The following is a 19,138-nucleotide window of genomic DNA, read 5'->3' on the forward strand; positions in this document are numbered from 1 at the left end:
AAAAAAAACAAAAAATAAAGAAACAAACTTATTGATCTTTATAACTCTGACGATTTAAATTCAGAGTGAACCATAGTTACCTCGCACCTGATCTCTGCAACGAGTCATCTTTTCAAGGCTTCACAAAGCAGTCAAAGCTCCCCGGCTATGGAGTAAATAACCTACCCCCTTCCCCAGCATCATACACAAATATAAGCTCAAATATATGCATCTCTGATCCGATCTCAATTTGGGTGTTGAATTCAATCTAGATCTGAACCAGATCACTCGAAGTACAAACCCTAATAATGTCTTGTTTGGGACTTTCCCTTCAACCCACCAACGGCCCCGACATCCTCCTCCAAACCCGAGAATGGTTTCCTCCATCTCGTGCCCTAATGGCCCTCTCCGCCTTCCGCCAGACCCGTTTAGCCTTCTCCAAGCATGCTCAACCGGCCTCCGCTATGTCCTCACCGGACCCCACGCACTCCGATGCCCTCGGCGACGATCCTCTCGCCGCATCTTCCGGTCAGGTAATTGTTGGCGTGGAATCCCGGTATCGTGTTGTTTATCGACTTGTTAATTCCATTTATGTGCTTGCTATTACCACTGCTGATGAGAATGATAAGGATCGAATTGTGAATAATGTGTTTGAGTGTATTAGCATTGTGAATCAAGCGGTTTCGGTTGTAGTAACTGCTTGTAGGGGTGTGGATGTGACCCCTGAAAAGCTTGGTAAGAAATACGCTGAGATCTATATGGCTTTGGATATAGTTTTGAGAGGGGTTAGTAACATCAGGCTTGCAGCGATGCTGGCCTCGATGCACGGGGATAGCATTGCCAAAATGGTGCATTCTGCTGTGAATACGGAGAGTAAGATTAGGGGAGCTGATAATTGGGCAAGTTTGGAAGGTCACTCTGTGGAGCATGAGGCTGGGGTAGAATCGTTTTCGAAAGCGATATTTGAGTTGCCTCCCGAGACACTGGAGGCCGGGGATGAAGTTGCTGCCACATTGGTGATCACGGGTGGGGAAAAGGAGGAGGAGAAGGAGAAGGTGGAGGAGAGTGAGGAGAAGGATCCATTTGCAGCAAGTGATAGGATTAATAAACCAGAGTCATTGGTGGGCGAGTTTAAGAAGGATAAGGATAAAGATAATTCTGATGTGACGAAAGCGTTGGCTGGGCTTGAGGTGACTACACTGCCACCTGCTGCAGCTAGTCAGTCAACACACATTGGTGTTGAAGGGTTTGAAGGGGATTATGGTGGGATAGAGTTTAGTAATGATGGATCAACACTGAGAGAGGATTTCGAAGGGATTAATGATGCGTGGGGTGGTGGATTGGATGCCTCAGAGTATGTGGGAACAAAGAAAATTAAGAAAGATCAAGGGCTTGGTGGGCTTGAGTTATTGGCAACTAGTGAGCCTCCTAAAACTGAAGCTGGAGCTCCTGCTGAGGGTGATGCTGGCAAGAATCTTGAGGACATTTTGGTGAAGAAGATGAAGGGTCCGGAGATGTACATTACAGAAGAGATCAGTGCAGAGTTTAGGGAGTCATTGCTTTCTAGAGTTGGATTGATGGGCACTATCTACTTAAAGACAATGCCGCCTCAAAAACCATCTGATGACAAAGAAACTGAGTTTTCATTCAAGGTTGATGGGACTGGTGGAGTTAAGAGATTTGTTATGCAAAACTCCCTAGTGAGTAGCCTTGGAAATGGGATGTTTCATGTGAAGACTACACCTTCGAATGAGCCTATTCCAATTATCAAGTACAGCTTGCTACCACGCTTAACACCATTGCCTTTGAGGGTTCGTCTTGTTCAACGCCTCAGTGGAACATTACTCTCTGTGATGCTGCAGTATGTGTCAAACCCAGATCTGCCAGCTCCTTTAACTAATGTGACTTTTGTTCTGAAGCTTCCTGTGGATCCAACCTTAGTAAAGGTTTCCCCAAAAGCTGTACTGAACAGGTCTGAGAAAGAACTAAAATGGCATATAGAAGAGATCCCACTGAAGGGCAATCCTGGTAGGTTGAGGGCTAGGTTTCCAGTGGATATTAGTGATGAAGATAATATTGAAGAACTTGAGGTCGTTGGTTTTGTAAAGTTTTCTAAGCAAGGAGCTAGATCATTGTCAGGCATCTCTTTGCTGCCTGCAATTGAGGGTAAGACAGACTTTTATGAGGTCGATCACAGGTATGCAAGTGGGAATTACATTTGCAACTAAACATTCATTTTGTTCTTTGTTTACAAATTGTATGTCCTCTTGTTTTTATTTTCTTCACAATGAGGTTTTGATTTGAAAATACTTGTAGGTCTATTTGAGTGTGACATGTAACAAAGACAAATTCTTCTATTTGGTGTGTGTTTAAATTTGTCTGGCTTTTAGCTTATGTTATGGACTTATGGTGAACAAACTTTGCACAAATTCTGTTATAGTTCTTGCATCCAAAATCTTGGAACTTGGCATCTATACTTTTTTTTTTTTTTTGGTTTGCATTAGTATAGTTTCTTCTGGCTTTCTGCTGCAACTTAAATGTTCACCAAATTATGACCAAACACACTGGTTTTGTTTTACTGCTGGACTGCCTGTGGCCTATGTATGATTAAAAAAAAAAAAAAAAATGTAATTTATGCCCCTCCATAATATGCCAATTATCAATTTCACCCCTGAATTATTAGTGGTGTAAATGTTGCCCCTCAATTTTCAAAACGGTACATATAGTGCCCTCCCGTAGTGTAAACGGTACATATATTGTACGGTACGGGAGGAGCAATATATGTACCGTTTTGAAAATTGATGGGCAACAACATTTACACCACTAATAATTCAAGGTGACATTAATAATTGGCATATTATGCAGGGGCATAAATTACAATTTTCCCAAAAAAAAATTATTATTGGAAGAGAATGAGTTCTGTACTTCTGTAGGCTTCTCCAATGCTCCTGAAAAGATAGGGCATGTCTTCTTTAAGAATTATTTATGTAAATGGAGCACTAGAAACTTTAGGAAGGTATGTTTCTGAATGTTATATTTGGGGTTCAAATGTTCAATAGCAAATCTCTCTGGTTGTTAGCTTTGAGTTGGGAAGGTTGTCTGTAAAGAGTAATCTTTGGCAGCTTCTTGGTACATAATTTTATAGCATGTTGCTTGGAGTTGGGTAGTTGTTTCTTTCATTAGAAAATTGAGTAGGTCAAGGAAATAGGTATGATTTGTTATGGTTTTATTGGACTAGACCTATCATAAAACTTAGTATAGAAAAGTTAATAAATGGTACATGGCCTTGGCCCCTTAGGACACCCCTATTTAGGGATGATCACGGTTCGGTTTGAATTGAACCGTGTAGGTAGGAATTGCCGCCCTTGCAAGAGTATGGGCCAGCAAATTCGCTGATCGACGAACAAAGTGGAAGGACACATTATCAAAGTGCATAGCAATGGCTCGACATCCCACAATAATGCAACCTGCATAAGATAAGTCCTTGGATGTTGAGTTGAGCACATGACAGACATTCAAACAATCCATCTCTACCTGTACATTCCGCCACCCTTCAGAGTTCATCCATGATAATGCTTCTCTAACCGCGAGAGCTTTAGCCGTGTGAGCATGCCTTCACATATATCAGCAAAAACTGCAGCATCAACTTAGCATATGAGTTATGACCCCATTTTCTGGCAAATCTCCAGCAAAATTAAAGTTAGGATTATTACCAACCTGAGCATCAAGAAAACTACCAGTGCGGTAATATCTGGCTTTCAAAAGTCTAGCAGCCACCGAAGTCTCATTATTAAGAAGACGCCATCATATTTTTCATTCCAATTAAGGACTAAAGTTTTAAAAAATTGTCAAAAGGAAAAGCATCAAGGGAAAAATTAGAAAGAAAATGTAAATGTACAAAAAAATAAAAGAAAATAATAATAATACTAATAAAAACTCTTGATACAACTTATATACTATCAACAAAATCTTATTTTAGTTAGAAAAAAAAATTGTAATTTATGTCTCCCACAAGCATGTCAATTATCAATGTCATCCCTGAATTATTAGTGGGGTGTAAGTGTTGCTCCTCAATTTTCAAAACATGACATATATAGCCTCTCCCCTAATAGGAAGAAGGAAAAACATGTTATTGACAAAAGGAGAACAAACAAAGAAAGAAAAATTGAGAAAAAATGTGGTCTTCGAACATGCCAGGAAAACGGCGGGTAACCACATTTACACCACTAATAATCAGGGGAAGGATAATATATGTCACGTTTTAAAAATTGAGGGACAACATTTACATCACTAATAATTCATAAATGACATTAATAATTGACATATTTGTAAGAGACATAAATTACAATTTTCCCTTTTAGTTAAAAACTAACCATTAACTTTTATTAAGTTTTAGAAATATGATTGCATCGTCCTCTTGCTTTCAAGAGTTCTAATGATACAATTGTTTTGATTTAAGAAAAACTTTAGGATGAGTCTCCTGTGAGAATCAAAATATAATATTTAGGGGCTGAATATTTACTTATGAGAAAAAGTGTAATACTCCGTACTATTTATTGATAACTTGATTGTTTTTACCTATAAAAGAACAAGTACATGTAATAATTATGAGTAATACTAGTCATTGATATATTGATTGAAAAATATATTTTTTTTTTAAAGTTACAAATAACATCAGTACATTGCTAATTACAGTTTCCAATTGGATGTAATCCTTTTTCGCATATTACCTGTTAGTTGTTATTATAGATGCTGAGATTGTTGATTTTAAATAAAAAAAAATTAAGAAAAAGGCAGCTTATAGAAAAATGTGATATATTTTCTTCTAATGTTAAATTTTAATACTTAGATAGTAAAGTAAATTTCATTAATTTTGAGTTTAATATTTAAAAGTGAAAATTCGTAATATATACTTCAAAAATCAAAACTAGAATTAGCCTTATAAATTATGTACAAAAATGTGGTGAATAACTTGGCTGTAACATCTGATGGAAAAATGCATTTGGAAACTAGTGGTGGCCTAAGATTTTCCGGCAACAGATGTAACACAATTAACGATTTGATAATTATGCGATAAAAACGAGAAAACTTGCTTACTTTTTACTATATATAATCTCTTTTCTTTTTCCTAAATGTTATCAAAATGACGTGACCTAAACCCTATTAAAGTTACTTACTATTTACCACCTTCCTTCCTTGTGTGAGAGGTGATAGGTTCAAACTTCAGATAAAATAGATGGCTCAAATAACAGACATTAATTTGTAAATTATAATATATATATATATATATATATATATATATATATATATATATATATATATTAATCTTTCTTTTGTGAGCAAACTAGTTTCCTGACAATCTTTTAATATTTTTCAATAATCTAATATGTTTGTTTTTTGTGATCTCTTGTTGCAACTTGAAAATTGAAAATGCAATTCTAGTAGAATCACTATTATTTTTTAAAAAAGAAAATGGAAATTACATATATATATATATATATATATATATATATATATATATATATATATATATATATATGAATTGAAAGTGCTTATAGATTAAAGACTCATTCAAACTCATCGACATGAAAACAACAAAGTGCGTACTTAAATTCGTAATATTTATTTCGACCACTAATATTCAGTAAATTTGAAAATCAAAACAATTTTGAAGTTTTAGCTACACTCCATTGACAAACAAAAAATGTATCTATCAACCTCAACGATTAATTATTTATTTAATACAAAATAATATAAATAAAAAATGACTAAGGTGTCCCTCAATAATTTGGAAATTTAAAATACATTATTAATATTAACATAATTTGTTAGTAGTTAACTAAAACAACACTTTACACATAATTAAAGGAAAAATTTTGTGTGTGATAATAATTCATGGATTGAATTTACATTATAATTATAATTAATGAACTAAAACTGTCATTTTCAATTATTATTATTATTAATATTATTATTGGGTATTATTATTATTATTATTATTTGCCGTGGGGAGCAGTCTACGTCGAAACCACCGGCATTATCTAGACCATAAAGTTAGACACCTCCAAATTTTAATGAATAACCGACCGGTACTAAAACAAAGTTTTGATATAATGAATTGTTCCATCCAAAAGCTTCATGTATAATGATTTTGTCTGATTAGCATTCTATGAAAAGCTATAGATCTTTATTTGTGTGGCGGTTCGGATCAATATACAAATATAATATATTAAGGTCCTTTTTTGTAAAATGACTGTTAGCTAATAGTTGTTAGCTGTTAGTTGATTGTGTTAATTAGAGGGTATAAATAGTTGATAACATTAGCTGAAAAGTGTTTGGTAAATTAGCTATTAGCTGATAACTGTTTGGTTCTCAAAAAGCTAATTGAAAAAGTTGTTTGGAGTAGCTTTTTGAATTTTAGCCTTTTAGAGTTGTAAAAAGCTAATTAACCAAACATTTATATTGATATTTTAACTAAATTAAACAATTAATAGTGGTCAAATAAGCAAAAATTGACCTATAGACCAATTTTTTACTAAACAGGACCTAAATATTACATTTTATTTTGACTTAATCCGTTTAATGAACAAAAATATATGAAACGATTTCACATAAATTTTTACCTTATTCCAGAGACTCACAAGAATAGCGGGAAAACGTCAAGAAAATTAAATATTTTGTATTGATTTATAAATGCTACACATGGAAATAAATAAGCAATTGAAAACAATGATAAAAGCCTCGTGATGTCCATTGTTATTGCGGGTCCCACCCGCTCTATAAAAATAGACAAAGCCTTTTGGCATTGAAAAGTAGTAGAAAGGAAAGCATCATCCCTCCCATATATATCATCAACATCAACTATGACATGGCTGACCCCCCAAATTTTAACACACTTCCTTATCTTCTACGTAAAACATTAATCATGGGTATTAATTCACCACATATAATAACTAATGATGAATTGATATGATGCATATGATATTATGCAAAAACTTATATAAAATCGTTTCATGGATCTTTATTTGTGAGACAATTAAATGTGTAAGTATAACAATTGTAGTTATAAATATTATACGAAGTAATATTTATCATCTGTAACCTAATGAAGCACAAAGAGTCAACAACGCCTACACTAGGCTCGATCTTATGACCTCCACCATGAGAGAGGTTACTACATGTCATCTGAGCACAAAGTGCTTGGCCAATTATTGCAAATTTGTTTTCCCTTCTCTCTCCATTTCTCTTCCCTCCAAATCATCATCTCTCACTTCCAACATAGCAAAAAAACCCTCTAAATACCACAAATGGGGTTGCTATTAGTAACGATCAATTTTACCTTAAATAATATCACAATTTCACATATATGTATTACAATATTTTTCATAAGTAACGATTTATTTTTAATTTAAATTGTTATTAATTTTTATACAATAAGTATTACAATTTTTTTTCATAAGTAACATTTCACATATAAGTATTACACTATTTAAATTAGAATTACACTTTGTAAGTATCATAATTTCAGTTATAAGTATTACAATATTTGATAAAGTATATACGGATGCCTCTACGGTCCCGTACGTATGTCTAGGGCTCGAGCTTGGGGTCAGTTAACAGTGGCTCGAACAGTTCCCGGTCAAGCTAAGAGTCAAAAGTCCCCCTCAATGTCATAAATGCGGGTATTTATAGGGAGTGATCTGAGGGGGCGAGATCCGAGTCTCGGCATGTCGGCTGCGTGGCCGTCATGCACCCGCAAGCACTCTGCCCAAGGAGTGCCGCCACGTGGCACAAGCCTTCTGCCGCCACTTCCCAGGATTCCGTCCCGACCGAGGCGGTCGGGACTTTCGCGCGGACCGGTCGGTATCTGACGGAGGCCACGTGCCCTATAGGTCCCGACCAACAGACCGTACGTACAGCGGGTAATAGTCTACCAATATTTATTATTAGTAACAACCATTTTACCCTAAATAAGATCGCAATTTCACATATAAATATTACAATATCTATATCTATTATAAGTAACAATTTATTTACTTCAAATTAGTATTAAATTTTTTGTAATAAGTATTCTAATTTATATCATAAGTAACAAGCAACTATATATCCTAAATTCAATCCGTCTTACAAATTAATATCCGTGAGACGGTCTCACACACGTGTGACTCATGATATTACGGTATCATAACTTATATTTATCGATGAAAATTGTACTAAATAAATTTTCTATTTTATTTTATCTTATTATTCATGTTTATTAATATTCATTAGTCAAACTCTCTTTTTTTTTTTTATTTATCTTCTTTAACATTTTAAAATTAATTTTAGAATTTAGTTTTCTTTTTGTATGTTGAATAATAATTACTCTGTAAATTTAATTTTTAAATATACAAATTTTATATGCTAATACTGAATTAAATATTAAAAGAAAATTAAATTGTAAAAAGTAAAAAGAGTCAAGTGTCATTAATTAAACCAGACACATATAATATATAATATATAATATATAAAGTAGTAAAATTTTATCAACACAATATTTACTCACAATACTGTAAAATTTCTTGATAATTAAGTTTACATTACAAATCTCAAACACTAATGATGATTTCAACGTAACTATGACAAAATTCTCCTCATTTTTCAAGCCTCTATGGTATATACAACTATAGCCAACATGGAAAATTAAGGCAATTAAAACCATTGGCCAAATTAAACTAATCTTTAATAGAATAATTAATGCTAGGCTCACTCCTTTGATTGAATAAGATAAGAACAAGATCGAGGAGAGTGAAAATAACATGGTAATATATTCCATAACTAGTAAAAAGTTAGGAAAATAACACTTTTACCTTTTGAATTATTTCAATTTTGTAAATTTTGTCCATGTTAATCAATTTAAGCAAATTTAATCCCTTAATTATTCATTATGTTGCACTTTCAGTCACTGATATTATATAATTATCAAATTTTATTAACAAACTCTTTTTTATAATATTATTTTGTTATTTAGAATCAATATTCATCGTTAAACTCTCATTCTTTTCATGTGAACGTCATTTTTAACCATGAATATTGTTTCTAAATGATAAAAATAACATCATATGTTAATGAATTTAATAATTATCTAACGTAACATTAGAGACTAAAAGTACAACATTATGAATAATTAAGGGTTAAATTTATTTAAATTAACTTACAAGGGCTAAAATTTTAAAAGTGAAACAATTCAGGTGTCAAAAAGTGTTGTTTTCCGTAAAATTTTTATACTTCAAGTTAATTTTTTAGAGAAGAAACTTCATGCTAGACTTTATCTTTCTTTTTTTTTAAGTAGAAAATTTTTTATTTTTAAGTAGGACACTGTAAAAAACATTTAAATATTAAATATTTTAATTTGGATTTGGCCAATAGTTATAGTTGCCGGCATTCACCTGAAATCATTGGCGATACGCATGCTCGCTAAGCGTGGGATATGCAGTCAAAAGACGACGTCGTTACGGCCACACTCGCATGATCTTTGCAACTCAACATCTTTATGAAATCCCATGAAGATTTCCGTTCATTCCTCATCGACGGCGAGTTCCGGCCTGTTTCCGACGAGCTCCGGTCATCAATATGAAACATTGGGCTAACAGTGCGGCGGACTTGCCGGTTCTTGATATCTCGGAGATCCATCTCCGGTGGGAACTTTACATGCCCAAACATCAGAGCATACCATCTCGGCTTCTGTGGTTTTAGCCCAGCCGCCGAAACATCGGGCTTCGACGACGAGCTCCGATCAACCTCCGACGAACACAAACTTGGATTCCGACGAAGCTTCTTGTAATCTAAAGATCGGCTGCTCCTAGGAAGCTGCCATCTGCCACTCTTTGACCCGCTATTTGTTCGAGGAATCGACAAAGACTCGCATCTCCGGCCATGGAAGCTCTGCAATTTCCGGCCGTCTCCATCCGCACTTCTCTCCGCTTGACCCTTCAAAGCCATGACTTTACCGCAAAAAATTATTTCCTCAGCATGGGATATCTCTGACTGGGATGTGAAATCGCTGAAGAACTCAAAAAGGTCGACGGGATCAGAGGACAATCGGCGATCATGGATTCCACCGTCGTTCTCCGGTGCATCGGTGATCGTTGTTGGGAAATTGTTAAGGGAGATTGTTTCGAGTTCTTCTTCTTCTTCTTCTTCTTCTTGGGAATTATGCTTGTCACTTTCATCCATTTTTAGAGGAAAATAAGAGAGGGAAAAAAGGATGGCAGGTTGGCACTGGCAGGCAATAGGTGTGAGAGGAATTGATTCATTGGATTATAGGAAATATAGATATAGACGTAGGAAGTTGTTTTAGGAGCATCACACGCATGATCAAATGGTTGTACGACATGTTACCTACTGAAATTTAGTAGGCAATTGAAAAACCTTGGAGTAGGCTTCTGATTTCGATCGGTATTCGAGTTACCCTAACTTACTCTAAAAGAAAAATAATATAACAAAAGAAAATGAAGAACTCTTCAATATAATATACGGAGTAATTGATTTCTGCATACCTTTACCTTACATAGAATACCCTATATATATTTAATATACTATCTTCTTAAAATAATACAATTATAACCATGAAGTGACTAATTATTCTCCTAATTATCAATTACACATAAATGCTAATTATATTTCTAATTACATATATAAAGTAATATACATTATTCTTTTGGCAAGATTATCGCCATTCAATGGTGTATCACTCCTTGTCCCTTCGAAAATCACCTTATCCTCAAGGTGGAAGTATAAGTAGTTCCTCTCTTGAGTTCTACCCAACACAAATGTTCAACCCAAATTTTTTATTGAAAAATGTCACGAAGATTGTACATCACGTACAAGGTTCGACCGAACCAACACCATTGCAATATAGAGACATGAGAATTCCTCATTGTACTGTGTAGCCCGATAACAAAATCCATTGTATCTTGCAGTGTGTTCTCTTGGATATAACCTGCAGGGTTTGCCGTGAGGTAAATTTCTTCCGATCACTAGGAGAAACTAGTGGTACATGCATAAATCTTTTCTGGCACACTTTCATTCTCCTTATTAGAACTCAAACTCGTAAAATTCTTCATAACCGTCATTGGTTCTTCAACTATCAATGGGATATTAGGAGGGGGTAGTGGTGATATCAATGGTTGAGGCCTGTCGAAGATGTGTAAATTTTTGTCTATGCTTAACTCCTTGAGGGACACTTAATCATCAATCACATTCATTGACACCTCAAACTGTAGTTGATCTTTTGGCATTGTTTCTTTGAGGATATCTACCTGCTTTCTCGGGCCATCTAGCTAGTTGACGTTGATCTTTTTCCAATTTATGAAGATTGTTGTGAGCTGAATAATTGCTAGTGACATGGTTAATCTCCTCAATTGATACTATCAAACTTTGCAATGTTTGATTAATGATTTGGAGTTGGAGATTCAAATTATTGGTGTAGATAGTTTGATGATGGACTAAAACGGAGAGATTTGTTACTAACGGATTTGTCAGTATGTAAAAAATCAATAAGTTTGATTTCAAGAATTGTGATGACAAAATAGATAATGATAAAAGAAAAAATACGAATAAGGAAAATTTTTGTAGTTTATTTTTTTTTAAAAAAAAATTTCTAGGGGATGATGCCAAAAATGAAATAAAAAAAAATAAAATAAAAAGATAGGGGATATTCTCACTAATAGAATCAATGAAAGCACCAATGTTACGTACTGCGCAACGGAAGAAACCTTTCGAGTAGGCTTCTGGCTCCTATTCGAGTTACGGTAACTCCAAAAGAAAAACAATATAACAAAAGAAAATGACGAAACTCTTCAATATAATTGATTTCTGCATGCCTTTACACTACATAGAATACTCTATATGTACTATCTTCCTAAAAGAATACAATCCTTTATATAATAAAGCTATATGGTTTGGGAAATAATTAATGTTACAAATTAATGCCACAACATCCTTTATTATATATAAAAAAAAAACACAACATTTAAAAAAATAAAATAGCTATATATTATATAATCATATAAAAAATATACTTTTGAAAAATAAAATAGCTATATATTATATAATCATATAAAAAATGTGTTCAATTAGAGTTTAAATTTACACATACAAAATTTGAAATTTGCTTTCCAAATGTAATTATCTTAGTTATTATTTGTATTGTGAAAATTATAATATAGTTGAAATACAATTAAGAATAAATCAATGTAATTATGTAAATTCACTCTATAAGTTTATTTGAATATGCACATAATCAGAGATTATATTAACCATACAAAATTATAATTATAATTTTAATTGTAATTTTGTATTCTATAAAAATAATAAATACTTGACAAATGGAAGCTCAAAAATATTATTATATTAAATAATTTAAAATATTTTAGTTTTTTTATTTTTTATTTATATTTATAATAACATAATTTTTTTCCGTGCATCGCGCGGGTGAATTACTAGTTATAATAATGGAATGACTAATTATTCTACTAATTATGAATTACACATACATGCTAATTATAAGGTAATATACATTATTTTTGTTGCAGGATTATCGCTAATCAATGGTGTATCAGGCACTTTTTTAGTCTTAGCCTATGTATATATTGATGGAAGACAAAAACTTGTACGTGTGAAAGACTGGTATGAGTTATAAACAATTAGGTGTGTAAATATTATAATTTCATTTATAAGTATTATTGTATAATATTTAAAATTAGAAATAATTAATTTTATCCTAAATAGAATCACAATTTCACATATAAATATTATAATATCTATCATAATTAACGATTTATCTTTAATTCAAAATGGTATAAAATTTTCAACATTACGTATTACAATTTATTTCATAAGTAACATTTGGTATACATATAAGTATTACAATATTTACATTAGAAGTACACTTTGTAAGTATCACAACTTTAATTACTTACAAATATTACAATATTTATCATTAGTAACAATTATTTTATCCTAAATAGTATCACAATATTTCATATATCCACTTTTAGTCTTTTTTTTTTTTTTTTTTTTTTTTAATTCAAAACATCCTCCTTTGGTCCTAGTATTATTTTGGCATAACCATTTTTTGTAATTTGTCAAAAAAAATGTTTAAACGACATTAAATATAAGGACATTTCAGTTTATTTAGTTTTAAGCATTAATTTTTTTTTTTTCTGTTCCTAAATTTATGTGTCATTCAACTTTTAGTTTTTGTTTTTTTTTTTTTTTTTTTTTTTTTTTTTTTTCAAATCAGAACATCCTCGTTGGTCATAGTATTATTGTAGCACAACCATTTTGGCCCTACGCCAACAAATATGTTTAAATGATGACATTAAAAATGACGTTATTAATCACTCAAATTCTCATTTTTTTCCTCTTGGTAATAGAACAATACCAAGGTTCTACATCTTCAAAAAAACCATATACACTGATCATACATTCATTGATACCATAAATAATCCATAATTTATTCATAGCATAATGGAGTGAAAACTGTTACCAATACATAAGTCAACCAAAAAAAAAAAAGAAGGTACAGTTGAAAAAACCACAAGTCTAGCTACTTCATGACAAACCTTAAGTCTAATGCATTAAAAATCTAGCAACACCTTCGAAGCTCCCCTAACAAAAGACTGATTTAAAATATTTTTGAAGTAGACTTATGGATTATTGTGAAGTAATCTTGTGGAATTTTATGGAGTGACATAATGTACTAGACTTAAAGTTTGTCATGAAGTAGACTTATGATTTTTTTAATTACACTTTTTAAGTTTTGTAGTAGACTTATGAATAGGTAGCAAATTTTGTTCCATTATAATATGAATGAATTATGGATTATTTATGCTATCAATGAAAGTATGATCAGTGTGTGTGTGTGTGTGTCTATATATATATATATGTGTGTGTGTGTGTCTATATATATATATATATATATATATATATATATATATATATATATATATATATATATATATATATTGTTTTGAAGATGTAGAACCTTTGCATTGTTTGTAAAAAAAAAAAATAGATGATTTTGACTGGATAACAATGTCATTTTTAATACCATTTAAACATATTTATTGATGTAGGAAAAAAATAGTCATGGCACAATAATGCTAGGACCAACAAGGATGTTCGGGAAAAAAAAAAAGACTAAAAGTGGAACGATACATGTAAATCTTTGACCATAAAAGAAAAATGATTTAACACTTAGAACTGAATAAATCGAAATGTCCTTGTATTTAACGTCATTTAAATAGTTTTGTTGACAGATGAGAAAAAATAGTCATGTCACAATAATACTAGGATCAATGGGAGATGTTTTTAAAAATAAAGACAAAAATGGACTGACGCCTATAAATCTATGACAAAAAATATTATAATTCTATGATTTTTATCGTAATTAACAAGCAATTGTCCTAGATTTGACCCGTCTCACAGATAAAGATCTGTGAGACGGTCTCACACAAGTGTAATTCTTCTTTTTATGCTATTATAGAACTCGTGAAGATGCAACATGGGGTATTAATGACAACTTATGAGCTTGTGAATGTAGTATTTAAAATGTCTCTAAATTTACAAAGAGTTGGTGTGAGAACATCCCGTATATATATATATATATATATATATATATATATATATATATCTTAATTCATGATAAGAATCATAATACTTGTTACAAAAAAATTAGGGAAAATGACATATTTGGTCCCTAAGTTATACACATATTGATGACTCAATCCCTCAATTATAATTATATCCCTAAGTTATACACATATTGACGACTCAATCCCTCAATTATGATTATATTCATTTTTTACCTCTCATTTATGAGTGAAGTGGCTCGTTTTATCCCCGTTGTAAGGTTTCCGTTTAAACCTGACGGAAAACCTAAAAAAATCTTATTATTGGAAGGGTAAAGTAGGAAATTTACATCTTATTTTCCTTTTTATATGGAAACCACATTCACAACATAATTTTCAACTTCACAACCTTCTATTTCAAGGTTCATCAACTCCAAAAGCATTTCAGTAATCCTCCTATGACTTGTTAAGAACCTAGGTCACGTATATGGAACCTAAGACACAATACAAGGAAACATTTGATCAATATTTTCTGGCGTGTGAAACACACTATCCTAAAAGCTTCCGATTTCACTAAGCAATAAGGGTAATAAAACCATAACTTTTGAGATACAAGGAAAATGTCATATTTCTCATGTTGCTTTTATGAAAAATCAACAAATGAGTAACTTGAGATTTTTAATATGTAGAAATTCACTCGAAAACTATGCAATAGTTTAGTCAAAGTCGTATATTTTGAAACATACAAGGAGTACTTGAGGCTGGCTTTATACTGCTACCTCTTGCATTCCCATGTCTTCAATCCAGCCATATTTATAGCATAAAAATTGAAGCTTACCATTATGACATTATAATGTGAGTCTTAATTTTTTGCCAGCGTTGTTCACAAAAATTGCCCCATGGCAGTCGCAACACCATTCTCGTCACCAACAGCTTCCACAACCTCTGCATCAATAAAACGTTTGATGACTTCATTCTCCATTTCCGAAGCCACTTCCACCTTCAACTTCAAAGCCGACTGAGTAAAACGCCTTAGCACTAGCTTGCTCGCAGCATTCTTCACCACTGTCGTTGACTCTTTTTTGACTTCTATCTCCACCATTTAACTGCTATGGATGGACCCTTTTCCATAGCAGTTATTTGTCGAACAGAAAGGAGAATTGAAGAAGAGACTTAGGAAAAAAACCCGTTTACCCCTTAACTTAACATCTTTCTAACTCTTAGTTAACGGAAGGACCAATGGTGGAACACCTGGATAGTCAAGGGTTTATTTCGTCTAAATTAAAAGACAGTGATCAAATTTGAAATATCACAATAATCGAAGGACTATTACTGGAATTAACTCGTACAATTTTCTATTAAAAACCAAAAAAAAAAACAAAACAAAACAAAAAAAGAGTAAATACCAATTTTGGTCCCACGAGTATTAGTAAAATGACAGTTTTGGTCCACTTGTTTAATTCCTACCAGTTTTCATTCACGACTATTGTTTTAGTAACAATTTTCATCCACAACTATTGTTTTAGTACCAAAATTCATCACACCGGTCACCATTTCGTTTATGACGTGCCGAAATATGAAATTATTAAGAGTAGTTTCGTGCTTTTCAAATTAATATCCCTATTTGAGCATGAATAAAGGGATTTAAGCCATAAGATCTATCCCAATTCGCAGTTTTCATCTTCAAATTAAGGTAGGATGAGGAGGAGAACTGCGAATTGGGATCGTTCTTAGGACTTCAATTCATTTATTTATGTTCAAATTGGAATATTAGGTTGAAATGGACGAAAATGCCCTTAAAATGTTTAGATTTCGGGATGTCTTAAATATATGGGTGACTGACATGATGAATTTTGGTACTAAAATAATAGTTGTGGATTAAAATTAGTACTAAAACAATAGTTGTGAATGAAAATTGGTAGGAATTAAACATATGGACAAAAACCGTCATTTTGTTAATACTTGTGAGACCAAAATTGGTATTTGCTCAAACAAAAAAGGTGTTACGAGATATAGAGTAGTTCAAATTTTTTTTTTCCCCCATTTTGGCGCCTTTATTAAATTTGAAATTTCAATGTATCTCATCATCTCCTCCAAATCCAAAACCTATCTCCTTCGCAAATCGCAAATCGCAAATCGCAACAGATCAGAGTTCAGAGCATTATGAATCCAGAAGATCTTCTTCAACCTCTCTTAATCACCCAAACACGGAAGTGCACTCTTGGCTGCCCACTTCTAGATCGCCTCCTCGCCGGTGGCGTCCCTTGCAACTCTGTAACCGAGCTAGTGGCGGAGAGCGGCTGCGGAAAAACCCAAATCTCCCTCCAACTCCTCCTCACTGCCCAGCTCCCTTTCTCCCTCGGCGGCCTCTCCGCCTCCTCCCTCTACCTCTACTCCGAATCTCCTTTCCCTCTCCGCCGCCTCCGCCAGCTCTCCCTTTCTTTCCCCGCTCTTCAAAACCCCTTGGATAAAATCCTCACCCACCCACTTCACTCTGCATACCACCTGCTCGACCTATTGCCCCGCATTGACTCCATCCTATCCCGCCCCCCCGCACCCCATTCCCCTATCAAGCTACTGGTTATTGACTCCATAGCCGCGCTCTTTCGCCATGAATTCGAGAACAATCTGCAGGAGCTTAAGCAGAGGTCGGATTTATTCTTCAAGATTTCGGGCAAATTAAAGGAGCAAGCGAGGAGGTTTGGTTTGGCGGTGGTGGTGGTTAACCAGGTTGTGGATGTGGTGAGTGCTTCTGAATCCGTTTGGATTCGCAATTCGCCTTCGCTGTACACTTCTGGAAGGAATGTGTGTGCTGTTCTGGGATTATCTTGGTCGAATTGTGTGAATACGAGGTTGTTTTTATCCAAGCATGAGGAAAGAGTGGGTGAAGATGGAGATGGGTGTGCTCTTACGCAGAAAAGACAGTTTATACGCGTTGTCTTTTCCCCCTATCTGCCTGATTCTTCCTGCGAATTTGTTATTAGAAAAGAAGGGGTCTTTGGAGTTGAAAGGTAGCAATTGCAATTCAGTTTCAACTTTCAATGATATGAGGTCAAGTAATGTACAAACCCACAGTTTACTCAACAGGCAGGGCATATTTTTCAACCAAAAAGAACAAGGAAAAATAACCTCCATTCAGGTATATAATTATTGCTGCCCATATTATTATTCTTTCTGTTTTCTTGTAATTGAATTTTTGTATAGAGTGGAATACTTTGTTTTCAATACCTTTTGTTTCTCTAGTTGGATTGAGAATAGGATACAATTAATAGGTATCAAATGTGTTGACCAACCATGAATCTAGTTGAGCTTTGCTGAGGAAAAACAAAATAGTTTTTCCATGCTGGGAAATAATGTAGAGAAACACCAGTGTGAGCTAATTGTTTGTTTGGAAACGAGGCAATAACAATGGCAGTGGCAAATGCAAAATGCTATTATGTTTTACAGTTTACTCAGTTTGAGCTGAACCTGAAGAGTAATAAGTGATAACAGTGTGAGGAGCATGGGTGTTGATACGATCTCACATCGACTCAAAAAAACATTGTGGAGTGGTACTTAAGTTGGGGTTAAACCTGTACTTATGAGCTAACATTTGTGGTGGAGTAAGGTCTTGGCTTGTGTTAAAGAAATGAAAGGTTTGAGAACAACAAAAACAAGAGTGACTATTGAGATAGGCAACATGTCTTCTCAACCAACATTCTCTTCTAGATCCTTACTATTGGAGAGTAGATGCATGACCCCTTGAATTTTATTGAACGCAGGAGGAATACTTAATGAAAAGACAAAAGATATATGAGATAATATCACATTTTCAAGCATTCAAAAGTTTCACATGCCGTTCATCAAGAGACTTCAAACTTAAAAGAATATTATGTCTTTATTAGTAACTTAGAGCATCCCCATCAGTGATTTTTGGTAGAGTTTTTGAGAAAACAAAGATGATGTGAAGGAGAGAAGGTGAGGAGAGAGAAGAAATGAGATGTTTGTTGGAGAATGGATTTTTGGTCTAAAAAGGTGGGGCCTGCATAGAGAAAAAATTGCATAGATCTCATATGCATTTAGTGCAACTTGCATGCCCAGCGGGTGCTTAAGATATTTGTTTTTGTTTTTATTTGTTGTTAGATTTGTTTCTCTCTCTCATCTCTTTAATCTTCTCTTTTCTTGTTACATTTACAAAAACTCCTCAAAAATTACAACTGTTAAAGATGTTCTTAGTTGGAGGAGTTTTTCAACCATGTATTGAATCTTTGTAAAATCTCTACCATTTGGTAGATAAAGGTAGAGTTGCAGTGGTTTTCTTGTGAAAACTTGAACAAACTCTTGTAGGTTTTGTGATTAAAGTACATGTTTGCTCATCTCTTGTAGGTTTTGTGATTAAAGTACATGTTTGCTCATTCACTGTAATTATGTGGTGATACAAATTGCAAGTGAATATTTTTTTAGACAATAATTATGCGGTGATACAAATTGCTAATTGATGTTAATATTAAATACAATAATTGTAAAATTAACAAATTGATATTATAATTGAATGGATAACTTAT

General features: G+C 33.3%; 3 protein-coding genes across 4 annotated transcripts; 2 read left to right on the forward strand and 1 right to left on the reverse strand.

Annotated features, from left to right (window-relative positions):
- The first annotated feature begins 61 nt into the window (after window positions 1–61).
- LOC109173154 lies at window positions 62–2,451 on the forward strand. Its single transcript, XM_019322429.1, has one exon. It carries the CDS (start codon window positions 288–290, stop codon window positions 2,205–2,207), a length of 1,920 nt encoding a protein of 639 aa, XP_019177974.1. The 5' UTR covers window positions 62–287; the 3' UTR covers window positions 2,208–2,451.
- Window positions 2,452–9,435: 6,984 nt separating this feature from the next.
- LOC109173046 lies at window positions 9,436–10,194 on the reverse strand. The gene has a single exon (XM_019322306.1). The coding sequence runs from the start codon at window positions 10,192–10,194 to the stop codon at window positions 9,436–9,438; it is 759 nt and encodes a 252-aa protein (XP_019177851.1).
- A 6,481-nt stretch (window positions 10,195–16,675) lies between these two features.
- On the forward strand, window positions 16,676–18,510 carry LOC109173101 (DNA repair protein XRCC3 homolog). 2 transcript variants are annotated; one of them, XR_002052842.1, is made up of 2 exons: window positions 16,676–17,733; window positions 18,356–18,510. XR_002052842.1 is itself a non-coding variant. In XM_019322358.1 (1 exon), exon 1 carries the CDS (start codon window positions 16,758–16,760, stop codon window positions 17,607–17,609), a length of 852 nt encoding a protein of 283 aa, XP_019177903.1. In that variant the 5' UTR covers window positions 16,676–16,757; the 3' UTR covers window positions 17,610–17,862. The 2 variants fall into 2 exon arrangements, 1 of the variants encoding a protein (XP_019177903.1); XM_019322358.1 differs by lacking the exon at window positions 18,356–18,510 and having other exon boundaries at window positions 16,676–17,862.
- The last annotated feature ends 628 nt before the right edge of the window (window positions 18,511–19,138 follow it).

This window comes from Ipomoea nil, unplaced genomic scaffold (assembly GCF_001879475.1).
Source record: "Ipomoea nil cultivar Tokyo-kokei standard unplaced genomic scaffold, Asagao_1.1 scaffold0465, whole genome shotgun sequence".
NCBI classification, from domain to species: Eukaryota; Viridiplantae; Streptophyta; class Magnoliopsida; order Solanales; family Convolvulaceae; genus Ipomoea; species Ipomoea nil.